This window comes from Columba livia, chromosome 8, assembly GCF_036013475.1.
Source record: "Columba livia isolate bColLiv1 breed racing homer chromosome 8, bColLiv1.pat.W.v2, whole genome shotgun sequence".
NCBI classification, from domain to species: Eukaryota; Metazoa; Chordata; class Aves; order Columbiformes; family Columbidae; genus Columba; species Columba livia.
Window position 1 is genome coordinate 5,469,223 of NC_088609.1, and position 26,372 is coordinate 5,495,594.

The 26,372-nt window shown below is 57.7% G+C and overlaps 3 protein-coding genes across 11 annotated transcripts in view; 1 reads left to right on the forward strand and 2 right to left on the reverse strand.

Annotated features, from left to right (window-relative positions):
* Window positions 1-12,417, reverse strand: TIE1 (tyrosine kinase with immunoglobulin like and EGF like domains 1). Of its 7 annotated transcripts, none has more exons than XM_021285691.2 (24): window positions 12,119-12,416; window positions 11,816-11,883; window positions 11,054-11,341; window positions 9,364-9,474; window positions 9,100-9,255; window positions 8,872-9,003; window positions 8,431-8,571; window positions 8,107-8,235; window positions 7,589-7,734; window positions 7,267-7,411; window positions 6,855-7,013; window positions 6,547-6,684; window positions 6,172-6,462; window positions 4,842-5,132; window positions 3,993-4,306; window positions 3,681-3,891; window positions 3,421-3,531; window positions 3,127-3,317; window positions 2,898-3,011; window positions 2,663-2,733; window positions 2,369-2,409; window positions 2,150-2,246; window positions 1,792-1,891; window positions 1-1,526 (listed from the first exon to the last, which is right to left on the reverse strand). In XM_021285691.2, exons 2-24 carry the CDS (start codon window positions 11,859-11,861, stop codon window positions 1,455-1,457), a joined length of 3,495 nt encoding a protein of 1,164 aa, XP_021141366.2. In that variant the 5' UTR covers window positions 11,862-11,883; window positions 12,119-12,416; the 3' UTR covers window positions 1-1,454. The 7 variants fall into 7 exon arrangements, with proteins under 7 accessions (XP_021141366.2, XP_064927739.1, XP_005501125.2 ...); XM_065071667.1 differs by having other exon boundaries at window positions 4,113-4,306; window positions 12,119-12,412; XM_005501068.4 differs by having other exon boundaries at window positions 11,816-12,415.
* The window catches only part of TMEM125 (transmembrane protein 125), a 25,232-nt gene continuing 5,389 nt past the window's right edge, over window positions 6,530-26,372 (reverse strand). For 2 of the 3 annotated variants that reach the window (XM_065071694.1, XM_065071695.1), the window contains one exon: window positions 22,762-26,340. In XM_065071694.1, the coding sequence (XP_064927766.1) occupies window positions 25,366-26,028 (663 nt within the window). In that variant the 5' untranslated portion in view covers window positions 26,029-26,340 and the 3' untranslated portion in view covers window positions 22,762-25,365. Of the gene's footprint in view, window positions 6,542-22,761; window positions 26,341-26,372 lie in introns of those variants that run through there. The other variant, XR_010474223.1, reaches the window with a different exon arrangement.
* On the forward strand, window positions 15,653-20,636 carry C8H1orf210 (chromosome 8 C1orf210 homolog). The gene is made up of 5 exons (XM_065071676.1): window positions 15,653-15,783; window positions 15,930-16,030; window positions 17,992-18,499; window positions 19,175-19,321; window positions 19,815-20,636. Exons 1-5 carry the CDS (start codon window positions 15,699-15,701, stop codon window positions 20,177-20,179), a joined length of 1,206 nt encoding a protein of 401 aa, XP_064927748.1. The 5' UTR covers window positions 15,653-15,698; the 3' UTR covers window positions 20,180-20,636.

Sequence of the window (26,372 nt, forward strand, 5' to 3'; positions counted from 1 at the left end):
TGGGAAATCAAAATGGTATTGACAGCATTGAAACACCTTCTGAAGAAAAAAGACTTTTGCCCAGAAGGGCAAATGCAAATGCTCCTGCCTTCAGCTGGGATACTGGGCTCCAGAGGAGCAGACCTTGCTTCCCGTGGACCGCGGAAGACAGCTGGATGGGCAGCTGGATGGCACGCCTAGGGCTTAGCAAGCTGGAGCCAATACAGATGAAGCCCACCCAGTCTTGATACAGCACACAGCAGCAGTGCAGGATGAGGGACCACAGCCGGGGACAGGAGCTCTCGTGGGAAGGTCAGCAGAGGCCAGGTGATCCCCGAGGGACCCGCACACGTGAGAGGATCACCCCAATGGCACACGTTCACAGGCTGGTCAAACATGATGGTCCCTTACCAGATGTGGGCAGTGACCTGACACCCGGGTGTGGTGCTGGGCAGGCGAGGGCTGGCCCGGGTGGGATGGGTGTGGAGCTGTGCAGCCCTGCAGGGACCAGCTGGAGGAGCAGGGCTGTCCCCGTGGAGCGCAGCCAGCCAAGGGAAAGCTGCAGGAACAGTTTTCAAGCATGCAAGAGGTGGCTGCACAGAGGATGGACATAGTCTGTTCTCCATATCCCTTGGGGACAGGACAAAGTCCTGGGGGGAGAGATCCCAGTTGGATACTAAGAAAACTCATCCCCATGGCATGATGAGACCTGGGGTTGTCTGAGGGTGCTGGGGCATCCCTGGGGGTCATCAGAGGACTCCAACGAGGACAGGAACCTGAGGAGTGCTCACCACAGTGGCAGATGATTGGGCCCCTGCATCCTTCTCCCCACTGCTGTCAGGGGGGCAGAAGTGGGACCCCACCTCGCCTCCTCTGGATCCGTTTGCCTGTTGCACTATGTTTATTGTCCATAAGGCAGAGCTGGCACTTCTGAAGGGCTTCCACAGAGCCAGAGGCTGTGCACAGCTAATGCTGTCCCTTTGTGTCCATTGGAGTGGCCCCATCCCATGCTGGCAGCGATGCTCACAGCCCCACCGGCACCACTTCAAGCCCAGAGCATGCTGAGAGCTGCAGGGCAGGCAGTTGCCAGGTTGCTGTTTCCCTCTCACCCCAAATTCTGGGCATCTGTGTCCGTGGGCTCGGGCGGCAGCACCCTGGCTCCTGAGAGAGCCCCTCTCCTGCCCGCTGTGCTGCAAACACCCTGCTGCTGCTTGTCCTTGGGGGCCATCCCAGCGTGTTCCCCAGCAGCGTGGGGCTGTGTCGGTGGCTGGCAGTGTGCCAGCGTGGCCAGCGCATGCTGGGTGAGCAGCCGGGGAGGGAATGTCACTGTCCTGCTGCAGGGAAGACGCTCTCGGGAAGGGGCAGCAGTGTTTGGCTGCTTGGCCACAGCAGCAGACAAGCAGCCACTTGTCCCCACAGCTCTGTCCCAGCAGGCTGGGGCCAGTGTTGCTGTTCTGAGCGGTGCCATCACAGCCTCATGCCTCCTCGGCAGTGGCATCAATCCCCGCGTAGGTGAAGTTCTCAAACAGGGCCATGTTCACGTAGGCCTGTGGAGAAACTCCAGTCAGGAGCCTCTTGTGATGGTGTCCCCATCTACCTCCTGTCCCCGCTGGCACGCTTGCCTTTTCTATGCTCTGGAGGGAGGTGATGGGGCTCCCCATGCCCCAAAAATTATGCTGGGGTTACCCCCACCCATGGTGGGGTCAAACAGGTCCTCCTGCTGGATGTTCCCCTCCATGCCCAAGAGATGCTCCAGCATTTGGACAAGCCCCATGCAGGGTGGGCATCCCTCCCACTGCCATCACCACTCACCTTCCTGGCCTCCAGCATGCGGATGAGCTGCATGGAGATCTGGGCGAAGGGTGGGCGCTCATAGGGGCGGTCGCGCCAGCACTGCCGCATCAGCTCGTACCTGCGGGCAGAGAGCTGGTGGTGGCTCAGCATGCACAGGGAGAGAGGGGGCAGAAAAGCCGTTTGTGGGAGACAGGGCAAAGAAGGCTGGAAAATAAAGCCCAGGAGGGTGTTTGGGCTGTGGGGCCCCAGCTCATCCCCCAGCCACAGTGCAGAAGGGAACCAGGCAGGAGGTACTGTAAGTGGTGGGAGCCCCGTGGGGCAGTGGGGTCAGGGGGACGCAGGTGTCACCATCAGCTGGGGCTCTCTGCCCACTTACACCTCGTCGTCGCAGTTGCGTGGCTTCTCCATGCGGTAGCCCTGGGGCAGCTTCTCGTACAGCTCGGCACACGTCATCCCGCAGTATGGTGTCCCCCCTGTGGCCAGAGACACAGAGCTGGCTGTGGCGAGGACGGTCCCTGTGTGTCCTCTCCAGAGCTGCAGGAGAACCAGACCTGCAGGGACTCGAGTGGAAGCAGGGAACAAAGAAGAGCCTTACCCAAGCTGACAATCTCCCAGAGCAGGACGCCAAATGACCACCTGAAAGGGCAGGAAACGAGGCTGTGATGGAGCCCCCCGCTGTGCCCCACTGATGGACATGGGGCAAAGCCCAGGGTGGAGCAGACAGCCAGGGCTCGGGCCAAGCCAGCAGCTCCCCAGGGAGATGCACCAGCATCACCTCCTGCCCCTGCAACACCCAGAGCAAAAGCATTGCCGCACCAACCACCCAGGAAGGTGATGGAGGTGGCTGCAGCCATGCCCCTGCCCCGGTGTCCCTGCCTGCAGGACTTACACGTCACTCTTGGTGGTGTACACACTGTAGTTCAGGGACTCGATGGCCATCCAGCGAACTGGCAAGCGGCCCTGGGGGAACAGAGAGTGACCATAAGGGGTGGTGGGATGCCCTGCGGATGGAGGGCAGCCATGACCCAGCTGGTCCTGGCATGGTGGGTCATTCCCACTGACAGCAGGAGTCTTGCCCACTGCATCAGTGCAAACCCCATGGAGATGCTTCACTCCTGCCTCACCATTGTCTTCTTCACATAGACCTCCTCCCCTCTGGAGAGGCCGAAGTCAGCAATCTTGGAGGCCAAGTTTTCTCCCACTAGGATATTCCTGGCTGCCAGGTCCCTGTGAATGAACTGAAAGGGGCAAACAGTCAGCAGGAGCCACATACTCCCTGCTGCTGGCCCCGGGGGTCTTGTGCCATGCTCAAAGGATGCTCAGGGTGCTCTGGGTGGTTTGCTGGGGATGTACCTGCTTCTCACTCAGGTACTGCATCCCCTTGGCCACGTCTGAAGCAAACTGGAGGAGCTGCTGGGAGGTGAGGGTGGAGGCAGTGCCATGCTCCTTGGCAAAGGCTGGGTCTGTCTCCAGGACTCGGCTTTTGCGGAGGAAGTCGAGGAGGTTTCCGTAGGGAGCATACTCAATGGCGATGTACAGGTAGCCTGGGGAGCAGGAGAAGGTTTGGCTCATTTGGCTCTGCCCAGCAAAGAGGAATACACCAGTGGGCATGGGCCATGGGTCTGGGAAGAGGGGGACAGTCCTCACCCTTGTTCTCACAGGCACCCAGCAAGTTGATGATGTTGGGGTGATGGCCCAGTTTGCACAGTACCTCCAGCTCCCCAGCAAAGTCTCGATGGTCATTCTCTGAAGCGAATTCTAGAAGCAAATCAGTGATGGATGCCTTAGTCCTACAACAAAGGCCTTTCCTCTGCTCCTCCACTGATGACTCCTGCCCCTCCTCAGCCCTGATCATGGTCACAGCCACAACCCCCAGCCCATCCTCCCCACCTCCCCGCTCCGCTCACCTTTCAGCATCTTGATGGCTGCATTCATTTTCAGGCCGTCCTTTTTGATCATGGCCCTGATGACCTGCCCGAAGTTGCCCTCCCCGATCATGTCCTCAAACTTGATGTCTTCCCACTCCAGGATGGGGTAGCTGAGGGGCTCGGGCTGTGGCTTGGGCCGGCGTGTCAGAGTCAGGGTCCCCGAGTTGAACTGCAGGATAGTTTCTTCCCCCTGGCAAACAGGAGCGGGTGAGGTTAGGGGCACAGGGCACCCCTCTGCCCGCCCAGCAGTCCCGGCAGGGCAGGCGCCATGGGCAAAGGTGGGCTCCGCACCCTCTCCATGTGGAAGTGAGGTCTGGATGCGTCCGGACTGGAGGCTACGGAGCGTGGCCTGGATCGGGCTAGGACGTGGGGAGCTGGGGACACGGTCCTGGAGGGGCAGGCAGCACTCACCGAGCCAGATTGGTACGTAAAGGTGCGGCGTCGGTGGAAAAAATTCTTCTTGATAAGGAAAAGAGCCAGAAGGGCAAAGAGGATGGTGAGGCAGGTGACGGACACGGAGCCGACGATCGCCAAGAGCAGCTGCTGGTCTATTCCTGCCTGCTCGGTGCTCTGGCTGCCCAGGCTGGGTGGCACACTCAGCGCTCCTGATGAAAGGAGGGGTGGAGGGTCATGGTCCATGGCCAAGCTCTGCCTAGGTTGCACAGGTGGCCAAACACCAGAAAAGCAGCCCTCTCCCAGCATTCCAGGGTTCCATGAAGACACCACAGCTGCATCCCAAGCTCCTGGACCATGGTGGCACAGGGGTAAGTATGTCACTGCCCAGGCCCTGCCACCAAACCCACCAGTTTCTGGACCCTCCAGCCAGCCCTGAGCCAAGCCACCAGCTCCTCCCATGCTGGCTCTGCCCTGCTTCTTCAGCCCCTTGCGCACTGTGCTACCCTCTGGCCAAGGCAGAGCCACTCTGTGGCTGTCATGCTGCCACCATGCCACCCTGCCCCATCAGGACTAGGAGGAGCAGGATTTCTGAAGATGCCTGCAAATGTTTTGGGTTTGGGATGCTGCTTCAGAACCACTCTCTGAAGGTACCATGAGCACGCTGGTCACTTTTTGCTGACCCAGATGTGAGCCTGAGCTCCAGCAGAGCCACGAACCTCCTGCCTGCTAGGACACCCTACTCACCATCCCCCAGGGTCTTGGCTTTCACAGGCTGGCTCCACTCCCCTGGGACATGGGAGTTGGCCCGTACACGAAACTGGTAGCTGGTGCTGGCGTTGAGGCCCCCGATGATCTTGGTGGTCTCAGCACCGCTGTCGGTGTCAATCCACTGAGGCTCACTGGTGCCCCCCACCTGCTGCAGCTCCACAATGTACTTGGTGATGCCCCCGTTGGGGTACTCGGGGACCTGCCAGGAGAGCCTGACAGCAGTGTCAGACACAGACTCTGCTGAGAGCGACCGCGGGGAGGAGGGCCCTGGAACAAGGATAGGAGGGTGTCAGACCCAGGATGGGACTCTCAGTGCTGCAGGAGCTGAGCACTGGGGTGAGGACTGGACCCAGTGGATGGCAATGGCCAAAAAGCTGTGTCAGGTTTGAGGGACCTCCAGGGACCCCCGGCCCCCACTTTGGGCAGAGGCAGAACTGGTCTCCAGCAGCAGGGCAGGACTGCACCCATAAACACTCCCAGCCTTGGGGGCTGTAAAGCTACACATCTCTGTTTTGACTAGTTCTTGGGATATTTTGTTCCACTCCCTCACACATGGCAGGTTTTGAGCATCTTATCATTCCTACTGCCTCCTCTGAGCCTTCTCCAGCCTGCCCACATCCTTAACCCCAAATCACCAAATCACACAAAACTCTCAAATTTACTGAGCAGAGAAAACCTCACATGCTTCAAGCCTGACACCTACCAGTCCTCCCAATATGTACAGGCTGGCACAGAGCCTCACTGAGAGCCTCACGCCCTGCTTCCTCCTTGCCTGCCAGGAAGGTTGGTCAGACTGATGCTGCACCTCCCCACGGTCTCTCAGCCATGTGGGGCGCTGCATGTGTGTGTATGTGCCCCTAGAAGAGGCTGCAGATCTCCTCAAGCCCCAGTGACTATCCAGCAAAATTACCAGGCAGCAGGGTCAAAGTGAGCCAAAGGAAAATTATTTTTTCATGCAAAGGATAATTATTTTGAAGAACTTGTTGCTACAGGGTATTGTAAAGGCTGCAAGTACAGACAGGTCCATCAAGGCTTGGACAAAGGCATGCAGGAGAGATGTGTTTGTGAGCATCACTTGTGATGACCTGAATGTCATGTTCAGCTTAGGATATTTCTCAGCTGCTTGGTGCTGGAGGCTGCTAGGTCTAATGGGAAAAAGAGGACTCTTTTCCCCCATGCAGCTGTTCATGCACTATCAGATATGAGATACAGAAGCAGCCAGACCTGAAGGTGCTCACTGTTACATTTATAACTGCTTAATCATTGTAATTCCCTGTAATAATTCCCTGTGCACTGCTGGACCCACCTTTGCTGTTGATCATGACCTTGTAGAGGTCAGAGGGGGGACCCAGGCTGGTGCAGTGGTAGACCAGCACCTCCAGCCCATACTCCTTGTTGAACTCCAGGTCCCCGATGCGGGCAGAGAGCACGGAGATGGACGTGATGTTTTTCTCACAGACCAGCCGCCTCGCAGAGTCAAAGAGGTGGACAATGAACCCATGTGCTGGCTCGTGGTTACTTGGCAATTTCCAGTTGACATGAAGTGTGTTTTTCTCCTCTATGGACCAGCCTTCGATCACAGGCTTGACTGTGGGCTCTGTGAACAAGGCAGCAAAATCTCACGTGCAAGGTTAGGGGTAGGGTCAGTGTTAGGGTCAGGGTGAGGGAGAGAGAGGCTCACCAAGGCACTCAGTCACCATGATGGCCTCAGGCCCCTTGCTGCCCTCTCCACCATGCCCTGGCCGGCTCAGCTGCACCTTGACGACATAGGCTGTCACTGGACGGAGGTTCATGAGGGTGATGTTCTCGCTATTGTCAACTGTTGGCCAAGAGGACATGTCAAAGCCATGCCTGTGACCCACACTTTGCCCTGCCTCTGGTGTCCTCCCTGGCATCACTGGATGGAGACCTCTTCCCACCCCAGATCCCCACTACTTGGGACAGCCGTCCTCTCCTGCCTGGGGCCCCTCTCCCCTGGCAAACACATACCCACAATGGATGACCATGCTGAGGTGTCGTCCTTGGGCTTGTAGAACAGCTTGATGGACACGATGGGTCCATCACCAGAAAAGCAGTCCACAGGTGACACCACGAGCTGGCGGCTCTGCTTGGCCAGCAGCCGTGGGGGGGTCAGTGGCGCTGGTGGCTCTGGGGATGAAGAAGAGTATGACACTGGTGGGACTGGGAACAGCGAGGACCAGAATGTGGGGACATCCATGACCTTTTGGCTTCTTCTAACCTTGTCAGGGAAGGCTTTTATCACCACCTAGACCTGTCTGCTGGCACTGTGGCACACGATGGCTGCCACTCAGTCCAGTGCAGGGAGTTTGGCATTTCCACACCATGTGTCAGCCTCCCCCAGCAGCCCCAGCTCATCCCACTTGTGCCACTGCCTTCTCACCTCGGATGTTGACCTTGACTTTCCGGCTGTCCTGGCCCCCCGTTGTGGAGACCCGGCACTCCCAGAGCCCCGTGTCTGCCTTCGTCAGGTGCCGCACTTGAAACTCGCAGGTGATCTTCCCCAGCTCAATGATGGCTTTGATGCGCTGTGGGCACACAGGGTGCACTCAGCCCCCTGGCTCAGCCCCCTGGCTACCCATGCTGGCCTGAAGCTGCGGAGCAGACTGGTGGGGAAATGGGTGCTTCTGGGGGAAATGCAGGTTGGGGCTGGTGTGAGGGGATAGCGGAGGGACAAGGAGCAGGTGCCAGAAAAGCAGCAATACCTTGAGCATGGTGCCATCAGCCTTGCGCATCTCCACACTGTCGCTGGCAGGCAGTGGGTTGCCAGTGGTCACGCAGCTGACAATGGGCTCCGAGCCCAGGTTGAACTCCAGCTCTGAGGCCAGTTGGATGATCTGGGGGAACCGGTCTGGCACAGAGAAATTGGCGTTAGGGCTGCTCTCGCTCCTCCCCAGGTGCGAGAGGGGCTGGCACCTTTCTTCAGCCTCAGCTGGACCCTCATGCCAGGGGGAGCTGGTACTGGCTGCTGCGGTCCAGCTCCTGTCCCTGCCACACATGCTGGGCTCAGCAGTGCTCTCAGCACAACTAATCCCAGGGGGCCAGGCTAGATGCTCCCCTGGTTTCCATAGGGTTGGGGACTATTTCTGCAGTCAAAGTGGGCTGCTGAGCCAGCTGGCGAGACTGGTAGCTGAAGGCCCCCCCCAGTCACTGGTGAGGAAGAAGCTGGAACCCACCCAAGAGTGAGGGACAGAAACCCACTGTGGGCCCACACCAGCCTTACCTGACTTCTCACAGTGCTGCCCGTGCCAGCCCGCTGGGCAGATGCAGCCGCTGAAGCGGTTACAGCTGCCTCCATTTTGGCAGGCACACCCCAGGGCACAGTCAGGGCCGTAGTATCCCGGGGGACAGGCTGTGGGAAGAGAACTCTCTGCTAGACCTGGCCATGGCATGGGGCTGGCACAGCACAGAACTGTGCAGGCAGAGACTGCAGGCAGGCAGCAGCACTGCCCAGCCCAGGCCAACTCTCAGCCCAGGAGAGGTTTGCACTGGCCCCAGAGGAAACCCAGTTTGGACAGGCAACACAATGGATACCCCATCCCCATACCTTGGCTGCAGCGGGAGCCGCTCCAGCCCGAGGCGCAGGAGCAGCCATAGGGGTCCGGCAGGCAGAAGCTCAGCCCCCTGCAGCCCTGGGCTCTCTGGCACGTCTCCTGGCAGTTGCGGCCAAACTGGCCTTCCTGGCAGGCTGGAAAAACAAGTGTGGTCTGCCCTCACCTGCTGTTTCACCATGCACTGTTTGTGCATGGCTTGGCATTGGCTTGGGCTCCCTAAGCCCCATATTGCCATGCTGAGCAGGTACAGAAGCTGTGTCCTGCTGAGAAGGTGAATAGTCCAGCCCTGCTCCAGAAACAGGGGGCACCATGAGCAGGGAGATACTGGAGATACATGTGGCATTTCTGGTCGCAGTGCCAGGGTCTGGGGGTGCAGAAGGGACCCCACGTGTGCCCTGGGCGCAGCTCCTGCTGCTGGGCAGAGCAGTACCTACCTCGCTCGCAGCGGGTGCCCATGAACCCAGGAGGGCAGATGCATTCACCAACGTGGTCATGGCAGACACCGCCGTTCAGACAGTCAGGACAGTCCTTCTTACAGGACGGTCCCCATTTCTTCGCAGGGCAGGCTGCAGGGAGAGTGGAGGGGACACAGGGTTGCACTCGGCTGGGGTTGGGTTACGGCTGCTTGTCATTGCATCCTGGGGAGCTGTGTCCCTGCTCACCTCGCACGATCAGGCGGTAGAAGGCACTCCAGAGAGGGCTGTCACCCATGAATGTGGCACTGTAGACCCCATTTTCACTCACGCTGACATTGGGGAGTGTCAGGGTGACGAGGTCACCCCTCACCTCACCCCGGTCTGTGGTCTGGTAGTAGGTGCCTGCAAGGGGGCAGAGGGTGACTCAGGGTCCCCCTGTGCCCCCAGGGCCAGCACCAGGCACTGGCTGGGAGCAGCCTCAGCCCCACACCTGCTCTCAGGACCACTTGCCATTTCTTTTCCACATAACGTCCGTCTCCTTCCTCTTGAGGACCCTGGCAGAGAAGGTGGCCATCTCGGCGACATTCACAGACTGTGTGACCTTCACTGGGAAGAGGTGGGCTGCGGAGGAGGATGAGAAGGAGCAGGCTGAGCAGCAGTCACCCCCGCCAGGGCACTCACACCCAAGGGCAACATGGACACCCCCAAACTAGCAACTCCAAAATGCAGCCCTGGTGCAGCCCAGCACCCACCATGCATGTTTCTGCCGGGATGTTACAATGAGTCTCCCTGTTGCCCCATATGGGAACTGGGGCCCCTTGAGCCTCCACAGGGATGGGCCCTTCCTGTCCCCTCCAGCCCCCCTGGGCAGACACCAAAGAGTGGGATGGGGCACCCTGTCCACCAGCCAGCCCACCAGCCTCAGCCCAGCATGGGATGCCAGTGACAGAACCCCAGGGAGGTGACAGCAGGGACAAATCTGCACAGTGCACCCTGCTCACTGCCAGCCCGGGGAGTGCGGAGCAGCCACATTCAGTGGCAGCACGGGCAGGTGAGTGGTGGTGAGTGGAAGCAGGAGTCTGGAGAGACCAGCAGCCCTGTCATGGCTGTCTTCCTGATGTCGCAGGTGTTGGGTCGTGCAGCAGCAATGAACTCTCACAGTATTACTGTGAGTCAGCCAGAGCCCAGCTTTGAGCACAAACGGGGCCATAAATACTTTAAGGTCTGGGAAACCAAGCCCTGGGTGTGTCAGGACAGACACAAAAGAGGGCACAAGCAGGTGCTGGCTCTCAGAGCCTGCCTGCACGCCAAGTCCAGCTTTAACGCACTCGAAGCAGCTGTGCCGGCTCAGAGCTAAGGCACCTCCAGCACTGTGTCCTGCCCCAGAGAGGTGGGAGGACGGGAGGAAGCAGCACACACCATGGCTGCCCAGGGAAGGGCACCGCAGCTCATGCATCCTGATCATTCCCCAGAATTGCCCCCCTGACTTCAGTAGTTTGCAGCCTGGGAGCTCCCCGAGTCAGTTCTTATCCCTCCAGTTGAGATCTTTCTGCCATGGACTTTGCAGTCCCTTGCAAAGGCCGCACAGATGTGGCCCTTGTCCTGTCTCACGCCATCTCACTCGCCAGAGTGAGAGCCCAGTAGGTCTCTTGGGGATCACACACACAGCACATTGCATTTATCTGCTGCTCCACCTCCCGCCTGCAGTGCCTGCAGCCCCCACAGAGCTCACCCCTCCCTGTGCAGCTTGGGGGCAGCCAAGCACCCAGGAAGGCTGCCAGAGACGTGCCTCAGTGCTACCTCCTGCCCCATTGCCCTCCCCAGGAGCCCATGGCAGGGACACGAGGCTGGCACAGCTCCCAGGGACTGCCCCCTGCCCTGGTTAATGTTTTCTAGACCCCACCACTTTCAAGGGCGCCTGACTTCCTCTTGGACCTTGCCCTGCTGCCAGGCACCATTCCTAGCCCAGCGGCTGCCCATGCTGCCACCCGTCACCACGCACCTCCGCAGGGCTCGGCTGTGCTCCTCCAGCTGAACATCCCTCCCCTCTCCACCCCACCTGTGCCAGTGGACCCCAAACCTAGCCCGTGGGTCACTGCCATCCCCCCACCATGTGGGTTAGTGCCAGGATTGCAAAGCACAGGGCAGGCAGCTCCCACACTGGTAGGCAAGGGGCTGCCCACTCCCCCCAGCTGCTCACCGTTGTGGCTGTTGTGCACATAGACCACCTGTGCCTGCTCGGATGGGGTGCGCCCCATGCAGTAGAGGATCCCCACCAGGTCAGCCATGGAGAATCCCCTGGCCTGGACGTGGTTGCTGTGGTTGCGGTAGTTTTGGAAGCTCGTCTTGGGGTGTGTCATCACAATCTTGTTCTCCCGCTCAATCTGCAGGTAGCTCACATCGTGCTCCCCCATGACACAGGAGAGGTAGAAGTCGGAGTGGGACAGGCTCTGCACATTGGCGATCAGGGTGATGTCCAGTATGGCTCCTGGGGTGGGGGAGCATGAGGGCACGTCATGCTGGACAGCCATCTGCCTCAGGGCCAGACCCCATCCCTCTTTCCAGGACATTTTTGTCACCCCCAGCCCAAGAGACACAACCAGGGCACAGCCAAGCTGGGTGCAGACTCATCTGGATGACATGGTGGGCATTTCCACTCTCCTTTTGGAGATCCCCATGAACTCAGTGCCCTCCAACACGAGCCAAGCTTGCAGTAGGGTGGGGGTCCAGGGTCCCCTCTCTTCCCGTGAGCTGCCCACACACCAGCCCCGAGCTGGGGAGAGGCAGGCAGGGGAGGGCGCTGCTGGCCTCTGAGGTTTCCAAATGGCGGATGACAAAGGGATGCTTCATCCCTTCAAACCCCGCTCTGATGACACCACTGAGCTCCCACAGCCACGTTGTCCTACCAAGACTCTCTGGGGCAAGGGCTGCTCCCTGGGGCAGAGGGAAAGGGGTGATTTACCTGCCAGCCGTGGGAGGAGAAGCAGAAGATAAACTTGGAGTCCCATATCCTTGGAGCGTGTCCTGAATCTGGCACAGGTCAGGAAATCCACGGCATGTCTCAGTCACGGGAGTTGAAGCCAGAGGCTGTGGCTGCCTAGGGGCTCCACAGGAGCTCAGGACCCCTGCTCCCTGCCCGCACCCCCCATCTTGCCTCTTGCCCTGCTGCTCGGCGTCTGGGGCAGCTGGGACCACCTCCTATGGTGCATAGCCTGTGCACGGTGAGGAAGATGCCCCCATCCCCGCTTGCTCTGCGGCTACCCACCTGCTCAGGAGTGGGGCTTGGTGGCGAAGAGGCCACTGATGTGCCCTGCCTGGTGGCAGCTCTCCTGGGGAGCAGGCGCCCACCCCTCCAGGGCTAGGGCTGCATGCTCAGGGCTTCCAGAGCCATGCTGAGCCCCGCACCCAGCCAGGAGTCCTGACGCCCCTCCTCACCCACCATGCAGTGGGTCTCATGCCCCAGCCCGCCCGGGCGGCAGCATCCCCGTCCCCTCAGCGCAGCCCCTCAGCCCACGGCTGTGGGAAGGGCTCTCTGGAGTAGGGAAAGGAAAGGGGCCAAGGGGCCGTGGCTGGCGGCGGCGGCGGAGCCAAATCCTGTTTCCCATGCGGCGTTTCCTGCTCTCCACCCATTGTTTGGAGACGGCCCTGACTCCAGGAGACAGCAGGAGCTGCCCCGCTCAGGCTGTCCCCCGGCGACTGGCGTGTGGCCATACTGAGGCTGTGCACACCTCGTGACACTTCGGCCTCCCGCCGCCACGAGCCGGGGCACCCAGGCATGGCCCCACCTGGGCTCCATGTTGCACCACAGCCCGTCATGTGGCTGCTGTCCAGGTTGAAAGGGGCTGAGGAGGAGCACAGGCAGGGCAACAAAATGCTCACCAGTCTGAATGGGAAGGCAGCCGCTGCCAGGGCAGAAAACCCTCCATGTTGCAGCAAACACGTCTGGGAGAAGTGGAAAGCAGCAGAAAGCGCAGCTTTCCCTGAGTGCTTTCCCATGCATGGTGCCAGCATGGGCATGGACGTGGCATGGCATGGCCCTGCTGTCCCCCCCAGCCACAGGAGTCCCACCCCCAGCCCTCCTGTGTGCCACCGTGGTCTCTGGCTTGCTCTGGGCTCTTCACCTGGCAAATAAAAGGCATTCACTAGGAAATCACTGCAAGCTTCACCGCTTCACAAACCAAGTTGTTCCCACGTGAAAGTCAGGGCTGCCAGGGAGCAAGCCTCATGTTTTGGTGAGTCCCGAGCCCATGCTGTATCCGGCCAAAAATCTAAAGCACACATGGAAAGGAAGGGGAAATCCATTCATCACTTCCGACTATTTACAGTGTTCTCTGGGGCCACACGGTGCCCGTGGCATGCTGAGGGAGGGATGGCAGCGGGCAGGCGCTCTCCCAGCGCAGCCACCCAGCCACCCCTGATGGGAGGGATGGAGAGGGTCTGAGAAAGTTGGGACACTGGATGCAACTGCCCACATTTGACTGAAAAACTAAGCCTCGTGTTTTGCCATGGGCTGTGTGTAGGCAAGGGGCTCTGTTTCTGGGAGACCCTGAGGGCACTTGAGGCACAACTACCATGTAAATGCCATGTGCCTGGCCGGCCCACAGTGGGACACACAGGGGCTGGGCAGTTGAGGCTGGTCCCTGATGCTGTCTGTTCTCTCTCAGAGTCTCCCACGTCTCTATTTGCCTGGCCAACCTCAAGCTCATTTGCAGAAGTGTTGGGTCAGGGGCTCATCCACACCTCTGTACAGCTGCAGGAAGCAAGACAGGTACATGGATAGATAAATAAATGGCTTCTTCCCCAAGTTCACTGGCTGTAGAGGTCAGTCTCACTCAGAACTCTAATTGCCATGGTGCCAGCGTGTGCTTACGTATGCTGCACGTGGGGCAGTAACGAGAGAGCACACACGTGCTGTGCTCCCCCAGCAGCACGTGCACAGCCATGAGCGATGATGCACTCTGTGAAATGTCCTCTGACATGAGGAATCACTTTGAGGACAGGATTATTTACACAGACCAAACAGGCTTTATGGGAAGGCTTTGCAACTGTGGGCCATGCAGTGTGCACCTCTGGAGAGCACAGCATGGCTGCTCTTACTGCCTGAGGGGAACCGGCACATTGCTTTGCTCTTTTCGGAAATGGGAACCATTTGGCATCAGATCTCCACACCAGGTGATGCCCAGAAGATCTCAGGCATCCATCAAGAGGTCTAACCTAAGCTGATTTGTCCCTTTGCATTTTTTCTAGGAACATCTGGATAAGAGGTTTCTACCTGTGCAGATCCCTTGGTTGGGAGGTGGGGTGGGAAATCTCTCTGGCAGATTTTGTGGGGAGACCCAACCAGGACCCTAAAGCCCCAGTTTAACTTTATGTAGTTCCAGAGGAGGAACCAGGGAGCTGGGTGCAGCTGAGCCCAGCCAAAGCAACTTACCACACTTGCTCTCCTGTAACACAAAAAGCTCCAGCTGCCCAACCCACAGCACACTGAAAGCACCTGAATTTCTGCAGAGTCCACAGACCACAAATTTTTTGCTGAATCATGATGGGCTAAAAAAAAAAAAAAAGAGAAATAAAAATACCCCTTTTTGTTATCATTTGCATATTTTAATGCACAGCACCAGATGCCAGAAACCATAACACACCGATACATTTCCTGATAGGAAACGCAAACACCCTGCAAATCCACTGGTGGGCTGGGTTGCCTCAGCAACATTTTCTAGTCCTGTTTGTCTGGCTGTTTGTTTTGGTTTGTGTGCATGGTGGATCCTGGGGACCTGCAACACTGAGTTAAGGGCTGCTGCCCTGAGGCATAAGAGCAGCCCAGGAGCAGGGTGGTCAAGCACCCCCAGCCTGCCCAGTCGCATGTCAGGGCAGCTGGGGAGCAGGCAGCTGCTTGGCTACGCTTGTGTTCAGCGCAAGCTCACAGGATCAAGGATGTGCTGCTGGGAAGCCCTGTCCCTGAGGAAAGGGTGGGACGCGTGGCTGTGGAGGAGCCTCCTGACAGCTGGGGGAAGCCGGGCCGCCCTGTGCTGGCCACCACCAGAATGGAAACTGTGGAGCCGCTGTGCTCTTGTTGGCAGGCGGCTTCCTGCTGCCGAGTGGCAATGGAGAATGATGAGTGGGGCAGAGCTGGGGGCTCCCACCTGCTGCAGAGCGGGTGCTGGCAGCACCTCTCCACCTGGGCTGCACCTCTGCCAGCCTCTCAGGCACCCCAGCAGCCGTGGGCATGGGAGCACATCCCGCCCAACCATGTGCCAGCAAACATCTGCAAGATGCTGCTTTGACACAATTTCCCTGATTTTCCGTGACTCCACGGCAGGACTGGCAGGGAGCACTGACGGTGAGTGGTGGGTCTGTGTGAGGGTGCTGGAGGCAGTGGGGCACCCCCATCCTCTGGGACCTTCAGAGGATGGCTCAAGGAAATCACAGATTTTACTAGCAACTCCCTGATGCTGGAAAGCCAACACTACTGAGCCACTGTGGGGCCCAGGGACCTGACTGTTGCACATTTTAAACACCTTTCCGCCTGAGTCCCAGTGAGACTTTGATTTTCCTGTAGGAAACTTTCCTGCTCCCTCAGCCCCAGCTTCTTCAGCTGAGGTTTGCTGCATGCCCCTGCACCGCTGGGGGCACAGCGGCTGGGGGCTGCTCTCCTCAAGCATGGCCATCTCAGGGTGGATGCCACAGAGGTGCCCTCCTCCTCGTCTGTCCCCCCAGCACCTCCCAGTGCTCTCCTCCCACCAAGACACCCTCACGGCACCCCATGTTCTGCCAGGCGGATGCTGGCAGTCCCTGGTCGCCCGCCACGGGAGGCAGCGCGTGAGAGGTGTCGGGTGCGGTGGTTAATGTGTAACTGGTGCCGCCACCTTTCACCCGTGCACAGCCCGCAGGAGAGTGCCGGGCCGTGGCGGCCCCCACGCTGGCTCACAGGTGCTGGTGGTCTGCGGGGCCGTGTGGCCGGGGCGCAGGGGCTTGGCGGGGGCCCCAGGCTGTGTGGCTGTGGCCACACCTTGCTCAGCACGGCTGGCTCAGCCGGCTTCCCCGCTTATTCTGGGACTTGTTTTTCTGCCCAGCAGTTTCCTGGAGCCAAATGGCTCCTGCCTGCCTGCTCGGGGTCTGCAGCCTCCTCTGCGCTTGGTCGGTGGTGACGGGACACCCCTGCAGCCTTGACCACCAGGTAGGGGGGCCGAGGGGGCTCTGGTGTGGGAAGTAGCTGGGGGTGGGCAGGGGCACCCCACTGCCGGTCCTGCCAGCAGAGCTGGGGTGCCGGCACCGTGCGCCTGCAGGGCGTCAGGCCCTGGCAGGCAGATCCCACTCTGCATGGCTTGAGACACAACGAGCAATGATAACCTATGGGAGCAAGTGGAGTGTACTGGGAGATGTGCTGTGCCACTGGCCACCAGCCACAGGGATGGGTCACCCACACCTGCAGTCTGGCTGTCCTGCCCCCAGCCCTGCAGGTCCCCTGTCCCAGCCCAGCAGCACCCTATTCCCAGCCTCAGGCTGAGCACGTCACATTGTCCAGCCCGTTCACCAAAGCACAGCAGGGCTGGCAAACCATTGCCTGAGCAATGGCATTTCTGACTCTGGGGGTCTCTTGGCTGCTGCCATAACACAGCTGCTGATAAGGAGCGCATGGTGAGCAGCAGCACGGCACATCCCCGAGGGGGTCCCACCCCCTCACTCCCTTCACTGCATGGTGATGCAGTGACCAAAGCCAGGGTCAGGGCAACTGTAGGGTCAGGATCCTTGAGCGTCTGGTGAGGAGCAGGAAATATAACTAACCCATTCCTCCGGGACAAGTGCCACAGCCAGTGGCTCGGTTGTGCTGGGCGGGAGCCAGGAGGAGGCAGGGAAAGTGCCTGTCACAGGCGGATGGCACAGGGCAGACCTGCCCATGGAGCTCTCAGATAAGCCCTCAAAAGATTTTTGCTGTTTTCCCCTGACTCCTCATGCCCAGCCCTATGTGAGCTTGAGACAGGATCTGTGCAGCTCCCCCATTGCTCAGCCCCATTATAACCCAGTCCTCGGCCGCCCAGGTTTGTAAGTGTACATCTGTTCCTCCAGTGAGCAGGGACAACAGAGCCTGATAGGAGATTTAGGTGAACAGCAGGAGGAAAGGCAATCACGTGAAAGGCAAGGAAGCAGAGAGGCTGGCTAGCTGGAAAGCGACCAGACCTACAAAGCCAGGACTACAGACCACAGCAAACTTCCAGCTTATCTGCCTGTGGGGCCCAAACATGGCATCAAGAAGGAGCTCATGCCTGCCCAACCAAACTTAAATTGCTGACCTGCTCTCTGACAACTTCAGTTTGGGCAGCTGGCCCAAAGTCCAGGCATGTGTCACACATGCTGGGGACTGCTCCCCCAAACCAGCTTGAATTTGCCCACCCTGCTCTTTTGGGGAATAAAATCAGTCCATGTGGGTTGACTGATTGATCCAGCATGCACTGCTGGCCTTTTGGGACAGCATGTGTTCGCTGGTCTGGTTTGTTTACTAGTGTAGCCGCAGCCAGCCTGCACTAAGCTGCTGCCACGCACCGTGTCTCTTCTGAAACACGGGAGGGCTGGAGACAGGGCTGGGTATCCTGCACAGGTCCCAGGGAGCGGCTCGTGACACAGGTGCCTGGTGCAGGTGCCCACCACTTTGCAGCCTGGCTGGCTGCTGCTGCCTGCTTACCTGCCTGCCCCTGCCTGCCCTCACAGTGGGCTGGAGTCTCACCCGCATCTCTGTGCCCTTGTGCCACGCAAGAGCTCCTGGGAGGCTGGAGATGGGGATCTGGGGGAGGAAGAGGAAGGCCCTCTGCAAGCTGACGCTGTATGACAACTGCCCTATAAGGGAGGACAAGAGGGTGGCAACTTGGTCCCTTTGCACCCACGCCATCTGTTTGCGTCTCCTTCAGTTCCCCTTCAGCTGGTTGCTCTCACTCCTGGTTTGTCCTGCTCATCTTTCTACATTTATCCTTGCCCCACACAAAATTGGCAGCTTGTGTTTTTCACACCTGTTTGTATCTTTGCTTTTTTAAAATCTGCAAGGGTAATTGACTAAGACATTGGAACCTCTGGGGAGTCTCAGTCTAGAGATCCTCCCCAGCGCAGAAAGCCTATGTCACACAGCAGCTTTTTTTTTTTTCCCAGGGATGGGCCAACTGCAGTGGGAAGAGCCTCCTGCACGCTCCAAGTTCCCTTCCAAGCAACGTCACCGATTTGGACCTCTCCTTCAACAACTTGGTCATGCCCCATCATGGGACTCTCTTGATGCATTTCCCTTCCCTGCGCTCCCTCAACCTCTCTAGCAATGCCCTGCTGGCACTGAACCCAGCAGTCTTCTCCAACCTCAGGGCACTGCGCTTGCTGGACCTGAGCAGCTGCAGCATCACCTACCTCCATACAGACGCTTTCAAGGGCTTGGGAAACTTGCACACATTGCTCCTAAGAAATAACAGTCTGCAAGAGGTTGAGGTCCCTTTCTTCCTGCCGCTGAAGGCTCTTTTCCACCTGGATCTGCAGCACAATGCGCTGGTGTCTGTGGACGCTCTGAGCCTGCAGCTGATGGAGGCAGTCCCGCAGGTCCGGCTGGAAGGGAACCCCTGGGTCTGCGACTGCAGCGCGCACCCTCTGCAGCAGTGGCTGTGGCGCAGGCAAGGTGAGCGGGCAGGGGTGAGGGGTAAAAGAGATGTCGGGCTGGAGGAGCCCTGGGAACAGCAGTCCTGCTCAATCCTTTTGCTCCAACCCCTGGGCTGGCTCTGAGATGGCTCCCCAGGGACCTCTCCCACACTGTTGAGGGACACGGAATTGAAATGTGTCAGTTCCTTACCTGCAGTTACACATGATACCAAAGATTTCTGGGAACAACAGACAGGATAATTTAGCCACTCTTCCGGGAAAAGGGGTACACATATTCTTCAACCCCTAAATCCACCTGTATGTATCTATGTGAAGTGACCATGTTCTCAAGAGCCACTGAGCACTTGGCAGCTCCTCCTGTGGAGCTGGATCAGGCTCCAGCCCTCTCAGTTCAGTTCCCAGGCAAGAACAGCCCTGCAGCAGTGGGATTTCTTTCCGTATTCATGAATTTGGCGTTATCCTTTTACAAGGAGCCTGCTAATCACAGTCACAAACTTGCATGGTTCTTTGGTCAAGGATTTTTTTTCTTTGGTTGTGCCTTACAATGTGCTGAGGGCCGTCGAGGCTGGAGGGCAGAGCCAGGAACACCTTGTGATGCTTCCCATCAACCCAGGACCAAGCAGGGATCATCTTTTCTGAACTGGGAAGGGGGCAGGCGAAGGCCCCATCCCACCTTAGCCTGTGTGTCTTCCAGCTGTACAGGTGACCTGCGCATCACCCCCGGGGCTGCGGGGCCGGGAGGTCGCAGCTCTGGGTTCCCAGGACCTGGGCTGCCGGATGAGGCAGCGGTTTCCTCGGGGAGTGAGCACAGTGCAGCAGGTCACAGTGACCCACAGCAACGGTAAGTTGTGCAGCCATGGAGGTGTCTGAAAGGTGTAGCTCCCTCCTGCCCTCCATCACCTCAGAGGAGACTGCAGGTGGAGACCCCATGCTCTCACCTGCAGCTCCAGGGGCTCAGGCTGCCCGGCCGTGGCTGGTACAGTGGCTTGGTGGGAAGGGTGGCCTCCAGTGGTGGCTTGATGGGGAGGGTGGCCACCACCTGGAGGTGTCTGCTGATTTTGCAACAGAAAAGTTAGCAGAGGCCACAGAGCTACACAGAAGGCAGAATTAACGGTGATGGGCAGCGGTATCAGACAGCCGTCTGGCAGCTTTCCCCACAGTGCTCACATGCCCTTGGTTGCTAGCTCTTGATGAAGAGCATTTATATTGCTCCTAAGGAACGCAATCCAGTGCTGGCTGCACGCCGCAGGCATGCACAGGGCTGGCTGCTGAGGGGTGCCAGCTGTGCCACAGGCTGACCTGCTATGCCCTGACGTGGCTTTCCTGCACCACAGCCACCACGCCATCCGCCGGGAAGGGAGGAAGGAGCTGGCCGTACCTGGTGGGCTTCCTGGTGGCAGCAATCGGCATCTCCATCCTGATTGCACTGGCCGCCAAATGCAAGCTCTTCCACAAGAACTTGGCCAGCTACCGCCACCGGCCGCTGCCTGAAACCAGCTCGATTGGAGGCAGCCCCATGGAGGATGGCAGCACCTGGGACAGGGGCTTCTCAGGCCAGGGGGCCAGCGAGAGCCACCCCATGCCCGGTGCTGCTGACCTGCAAGCTGAGGATGACGACGGCTTCATTGAGGACAACTACATCCAGCCAGGCGAGCATCTTCCAGAGGAAGAGGAGCGGGAGTCGCACCTCTCCATCTGAGCCTGCAGCCCAGACACCACCGCTGTGGTCTCTCCCTGTTTGTCCACCTCCATCCCCTTCCTGTCCTTTCCCACCTGCCCTTGGTTTTTGGCCCCACGTGGCTGGGGACAGGCAGAAAGGAACAATGGGGAGAAGGAGGAGGGGTGGGCTCAGAATGGTGATGGAGGCTGAAGGCAGCCAGACCCCTGGTGCCACAGTGTGATGCTAGAGGGGCTGGACCACCATGGTGACGGTGGACCCGCTGCTGCTCTCCCAGCGCTGCTCAGATGCTGACGGTGAAGGAGATGGTGCCTGTTGCACCTGGGCATCCTGGTGGAATGGGAAGAGGAGCCTGTCCTGGTGCTCCCTATGGGCTCTTGGGCACTGGCCCTGCTGCCCCATGGTGCCGACCCCAGCCCTGCTCTGTCCCTCAATGCAGTGTCACTCTATGATGTGATTAAAGCATGATTTAACCCTGCTCTGGCTGCAATGGTTTGTTTGGGCTCTCCCATCAGCCATACTTGGACAAGACCCCCAGGCCCACAGCTGGAGTGTGGCTTTTTTTACATGTCCTTTCAAGGACCATAAATACATTCGTTGTTAACTGTGGTGGTGAGAGAACAGGTCTGTGGCACAACAAGTATTCCTGTGCAAAGAAATCTGTTACCTGATCAGGTGCAGACAGCTCTGGTGCATCATCACAGCCCGTGCACGTCTCTCCAGTGTTGCTTCTCGCTGTGTTTCTTCACAGTTTTCTCTCCTCCTTCTCCAGCAAGATGTGCTAGAAAGGCACTTACCTTTCCCGTGTCAGTTCTGCAGAGCCGAGCAAACTCGCTGGCGGCGCCAGTTGCAGCACCAGGCAGACACATGCACTGGGGCGAGACAGCCCTGTCCCCTGGCACCCATTACAGAGCCGTGTAACTCTAACCGTGGAGTTATACAAACGTTATAATTTTTGCATTCCTGTCATCTTTGTGGTATGATAAACAGCACATGAGACATCGGTAACTCCATGTTGTTTCTGCTGTAGCCGGTCATGCCCTCGTGGCTCGTGCTGGAGTTAAAAGCAGGGAGCAGGAGCAGCATTTACCCTCAGTAAGTGATTCACGAGGCTGGTACCATCCAGCTGGGAATATTTCCCAGGGCACAGCCCAGTCGTTACCATCCCTGATAGCCTGGGAATCTCTCTGTCATGCTCCGGAGCATGAAGGATCATCACAGGGATGGCATTTCCTGCAGCCCTGCCACACGGCTAGTTCCCTCATCTCCTTCAAACCTACATTTCACTGTGAGCTGCCTTTTTATTTCTCTGCTTATTAAGATATTTATAGAACACAATGTATACAAGAGTAAATAATACACATCACAGAATGTAAACCAAAGTGTCTCGGGCACTGGATGGGTGATACAGGCCCTTGACTTAAAGCACCTTCCAGAGAGGGAACAAAGTGCTGTTTGAAGCCTGGAGGCGGAGGAAAGCCTGCTAGCTTGTTTTAGCAGCCAGCCTGTGTTTGCTCTTAAATACCATATCTCTATACTGTGATTTACTTTTGCAGTCACTGCCTCATGTTTTGCCTCCTGGGCTGATCCTAACAGCTGCCTGTGAAAATACAACACACGTTGTAATTTTTTTGAAATTTCTAACATCTTCCAGATAACATGAGAGACTTAAATCTGAGGGCTGAAAAAATGCATTTCAGTTATCTTTTGGAAAGTATTCTCTGACATTTTCAAGATGCATTTCAATCCCATGAACTCATGTTAGGTACAATATTTTACTTTTGGTCTCGGTGATGTCTTAAAGGAGATTAAAAATATGATGGCTTCCCAAGCTTATTTATCCAGGATCTCTCTTACTCTCATCTCTCAGTACCTAATGGTGGCTTGCTTGTCTACTTTGACCCTGCTGGGAGGCCCATCCTTTTATTCTTTAATGCAGCCCCTCTGCCCCTGCTTGGGGGAACTCCAGCACAAGTGGGCAGGACCCCGGCAATTCTAGTGGGGGGAAATGCATCTGGCATGAGCTGGGAATACAAGCGGGTCAGAGCAGAAAAGGAGGAGCCTTCTCAAGGGGGACGGCCCCAGCAAGCAGCGGAAGGGCAGCAGGTGAGGCTGGTGGACGGGAGCAGTAGCAGGTATGCAGGCAGGCTGGTTCCAGGGTTGCCACAGGCAGCTGCTGCTGCTGGGAGGCTCAAGGATCGGCCCTACCGCAGGGCGAAACAGCTTCTCTGTAAACAAACCAGCCAGCACCAACATATTCAGGGGGCTTTGCATGTGTCCCATGAGCTCCTTTCAGGGCCACAGCAAGATTTTGGGTTCACAGAGTGGTGGTAAGAGGGACCGCTCTGTTTAGGTCCTTAAGCAGCAGGAGATGCATGCACATCTGGAGGTGGGAGTCGGATATCAGGAAATAAGTACATGCATTTAGGGGGCTGTGGTGGCGTTGCCACACTAACTTAAGCCAGATCCATAGGGATAGGAGGGACCCAGGGCTGCCATGATTTCTGCTCTAGGCTCATCCCGTGCAGAGCCCAGCTCCGCACAGCCCTTCCACCTCCCGCTCCACAGAGAGGCCGGCACTCAAGCATCAGCCCTCAACACCGTCGACTTCCACAACACTTTATTATGTATTTTCACACATAACACAGGGATGGAGAAAGGAACAACCCAGTACTGCTGCAGAGGTGAGCCAGTGCCTGGGGCAGAGCAGGCTGTCCATCCGAGTAGCCAGACACCCAAAATGCCATCTTTGGGACAGCCTGTTATTTCATTACGCTGCTGACACAGCCCCCAAGCATCCTTTTCTGGCACAAGTCATGGGCACTTGGGGCACGTTTCGGATGGGCTATGGGGGGTGGGAGGATTCACAGTGACATGGAGGCAGTGCAGAGCTGCGAGCTGGGCACAGTCACGCATCTTCACAGAAATGCCCAGATGTGCAAAACAGCTGGCGTGCAGGCAGCTGCGGGTTGTCCACACCTGCAGCTGGGAGTGACCACCAAAACACTGGTGCAGGCAGAGGTGGCGCAGCTTTGCACAACTGCACATGCACCAACACAGATGTGCAGAGGAGTAGCAACAGTGATGGTGTAAAACTGTCCGTCTCTGGTCTGTCCCTCCCTGCATATGCACAGGGGTCCCTGCTGGAACTGGGGTCAAACAGCCCAGAGGGGAAGAATTTGGAGAGGATTTAGCACAGAAAGACCCGATCTTAGTAACACGCTCTGAAGTCCTGGGCAGATTAAGGAAAGTGATAAAGAGAGAGGAAGAAACAGCAGTTTAATAAAACCTATGGATGACATGAAAGTGACAGAGAAAAATGCAGAAAAAACATAGATCCAGAAAATATAAGCCAAAATGATATTCCCATACTTCAGGGAAAATTATCCAAGGCCTTGGGGAAGGAATGCCAGCAGGAGCAGGACAAGAGCAGGTGAACACAGAAGTGTCCCCATGTGAGCTGAGTGCATTGGGGATGGTGTGGTCTGGAGCTGCAAAGGGATGAAATCCTCACTGTCCAGCATATACCTGGTGGGGTTCACTGCCGCTGAACTCCGACACTGCCTCCAGGTGTAATATGGACAGTGATTTGTGCTGTTACTAAGGGAATGAGCTACTATCCGCTTCCAAATAAATTTGCTACAAGGCATGAAAAAAGAATAGCTCAGTCTTGTTCCATTACAGAGGGAACTTAGTAAATAATGAGCAAAAATAACAGCTGTGTCAGAGCAGCTCAGTTGAGTGAGAGAGAGCAGCTGACAGGAAGATGAAGGCTGCACAGGAGCAGCTTCACTAGGAGGTTAAAATCTGTGTCTGTGGGAAGAGCAGGGAAATGATTTGTGAGCTTATGGAGGAACTGAAAATTTTGACAGATAAGGTAGCCTCAAGTCACAGGAAAAGCTCCCAGGGGTGAGATGTTAGTCTCCCTCTGGGAAAGGCACCTCAGTGATAGACACCTTGTAGAGATAAAACACCAAAAGAGCTCCAGGTAAGGCTCAGGCAGCAGCAGCAGAACTTTTCTGCCTCGCAGCAGCTGCAGCACTTGGGAGACAGAACCAGTGGAGGAACACGCAGGGGCTGGGACGAGCTGCAGCGCTCCCGCAGCAGCAGAGGTGCCTCTGCTTGGGAAACCCCTGTCTGAGGGCAGCAGCTCTCCCCTCGCGTCGCCCTCGCGGGGCACCGGTGCTCGCTGGGACCAGCCCCAGCCCTGGGCTTCGGGCATCCCATCGCCAACCCCCAGTGACTGCACCTGGATGTTTATGGCTTGATGGCTGCAGCACACTGGTGTGGTAACAGAGCCTCAGCATACAGCCCAGCACTGAGAACCTATCAGGGCCCTGACACCAACACCCTCTGATCACCCCTCCGATACACCACAAAATATGGTGGGCTGCAGAAAGGTAATATTGGAAGAGATCCTGGCATTGCAAATACAAATGGCATTTCATGTGAGGCCTAGCCATGCTGGGGCTCTGGCACACAGAATCCCTCACAAATCCCACACTCCCTCCCACAGACACACAGGTGCTTTCTTGGGAGCAACCCTTGCAGCTGTATTTGCCCCCTGAGCTCCCTTTGCTTGCACTGCACACCTGCTGACACACAGAATATTCCCTGCCATTCCTCAGCTCCTAGAGGTTCTGCTTTGCTCAGGGGTCCCACAGCCTCGGAGTGAGGTGGCACACGACACAGGGCATTACAGCACGGTCAATGTGTGCCCACCTTCACGGGCTCAGAGGCACAAAGCACTGGTAGCAGCTGAGACAGGGGACTGAGCTGGCAGCTCTGCATGGAGCACAGGGTAGTTTTATACTGCCCACAGTCACAGCCTCTCCTGCTGGGAGGGTGCACGACACGGCCCCAGGAGCTGCAGGAACCAAGCAAGTACTGGGGTCTCCAGGGGTACAGGACAGGCTCACCTTAACTCTGTGACAGGGTCACAGCCGGGCAGGCAGCAGCTGTTGCAGGAGGATTTGTGGAGATAAAATGTCAACCAGGGCAGTGCTCCGCTCCTAACGCGCCCGGCCACGGAGCCCGTCCAGACAACCCAGGTCCCTGCTGCACCGTCAACCTGGGCAATGCAAATGCCAGTCATCTTCAAAAGAAGTGCAAAGCACCCCAGAACACTCGTCCTTCCTTGGGGAAAGGCCAGCACAAGCTCTGCTGACGGGTTGTATCCAGTGAGGCTCACACAGGGGTGTCCTGGGTCAGATGAGGTTCGCCATGCTGGAGGTGGGAGGAAGCCGCCTGTTTGCAGTGAGGCGTCCGGAGATGGTGAAGACACGGATCTCGCCAGTCTCCAGGCTCCCAGGAGCAGCCCGGCGGCAGGAGGTGCAGAGCAGGTAGAGCAGCAGGCAGAGGAGGATGGCACTGCCAGCAGTCAGGAGGACAACCCCGCTGGTGAACATGCTGGCCAGGGGCCGGGCAGGGCTGAGCTGCATGGTCGTGGTGGACAGGGTGGTGAGCACGACCCCACAGATAAGCAGCACCAGGGCGCTGAGCAGCAGCACCAAGCAGTCTGAGAATCCTCCACTCTTCAGGAGCTCGATCTGATCCCGACTGCGGATGCAGTTCATGTCCTGGATTGCAGAGCTCAGCAGCTGCTTCAGCAGCACAAGCAGGGCCAGGAGGCAGAGCGTGGTGCCCACCGCCAGCCGCCACTCCCCAGAGCGGCTGCTTGTGCTATACAGCAGGATGATGCCACCGATCCCGCAAGCCAGGATCAGCACCACAGCCATCCCGTAGCACAGGATGGACTTCTTGGGGTCCTGGAACCACCAGAGCTCCACGTGCTCATCCAGGATGTTCCTCTGGATGTGATCCGCGTCTGCAGGGGTGCGGGGGGTGCTCATCTCTGCCAGCTCTGGCATGGTGGGCAGCTGGGTGGGGAGGGCACGGCAGGGTGGTCACACAGATGAGGCTAGATCCTTACAGCAAAGTGGAAGGTCAAGACAGCAATGATTGCGAAGGCAGACACATTTCTCAAGCAGGGACGCCTCTGTCACATTCTTTGAAGCCTGATGGAGCTCCCTTCTGCAGCAGTGCCACCTGGAGAATTATGGCCCATGTGCTGAGGCTGAGCCCACCCTCCAGGCAGGGCTGCAGGACATAGTGGAGCATACCCAGAGCAGCATCATAAGGGAACTATAAGGGCCGTGTCCTTCCTTTCCTGTGTGCTTCATCTGAAAGAGTCAAGAAGAGAAGTTAGCATTAA

Excerpts from the sequence above, each read along its gene's own strand:
- TIE1 (XM_021285691.2), bottom strand. The coding sequence starts at position 11,861 with ATGGGACTCCAAGTTTATCTTCTGCTTCTCCTCCCACGGCTGGCAG. Across the intron at positions 9,256-9,363 it reads CGTTATGTGGAAAAGAAATG|GCACCTACTACCAGACCACA; the intron begins GCAAGTGGTCCT and ends GCCCCCTTGCAG. Across the intron at positions 1,892-2,149 it reads CGCAACTGCGACGACGAGGT|GTACGAGCTGATGCGGCAGT; the intron begins GTAAGTGGGCAG and ends CTCTGCCCGCAG.
- C8H1orf210 (XM_065071676.1), top strand. The coding sequence starts at position 15,699 with ATGTGTAACTGGTGCCGCCACCTTTCACCCGTGCACAGCCCGCAGGAG. Across the intron at positions 16,031-17,991 it reads CCTGCAGCCTTGACCACCAG|GGATGGGCCAACTGCAGTGG; the intron begins GTAGGGGGGCCG and ends TTTTTTTCCCAG. Across the intron at positions 19,322-19,814 it reads CACAGTGACCCACAGCAACG|CCACCACGCCATCCGCCGGG; the intron begins GTAAGTTGTGCA and ends CCTGCACCACAG.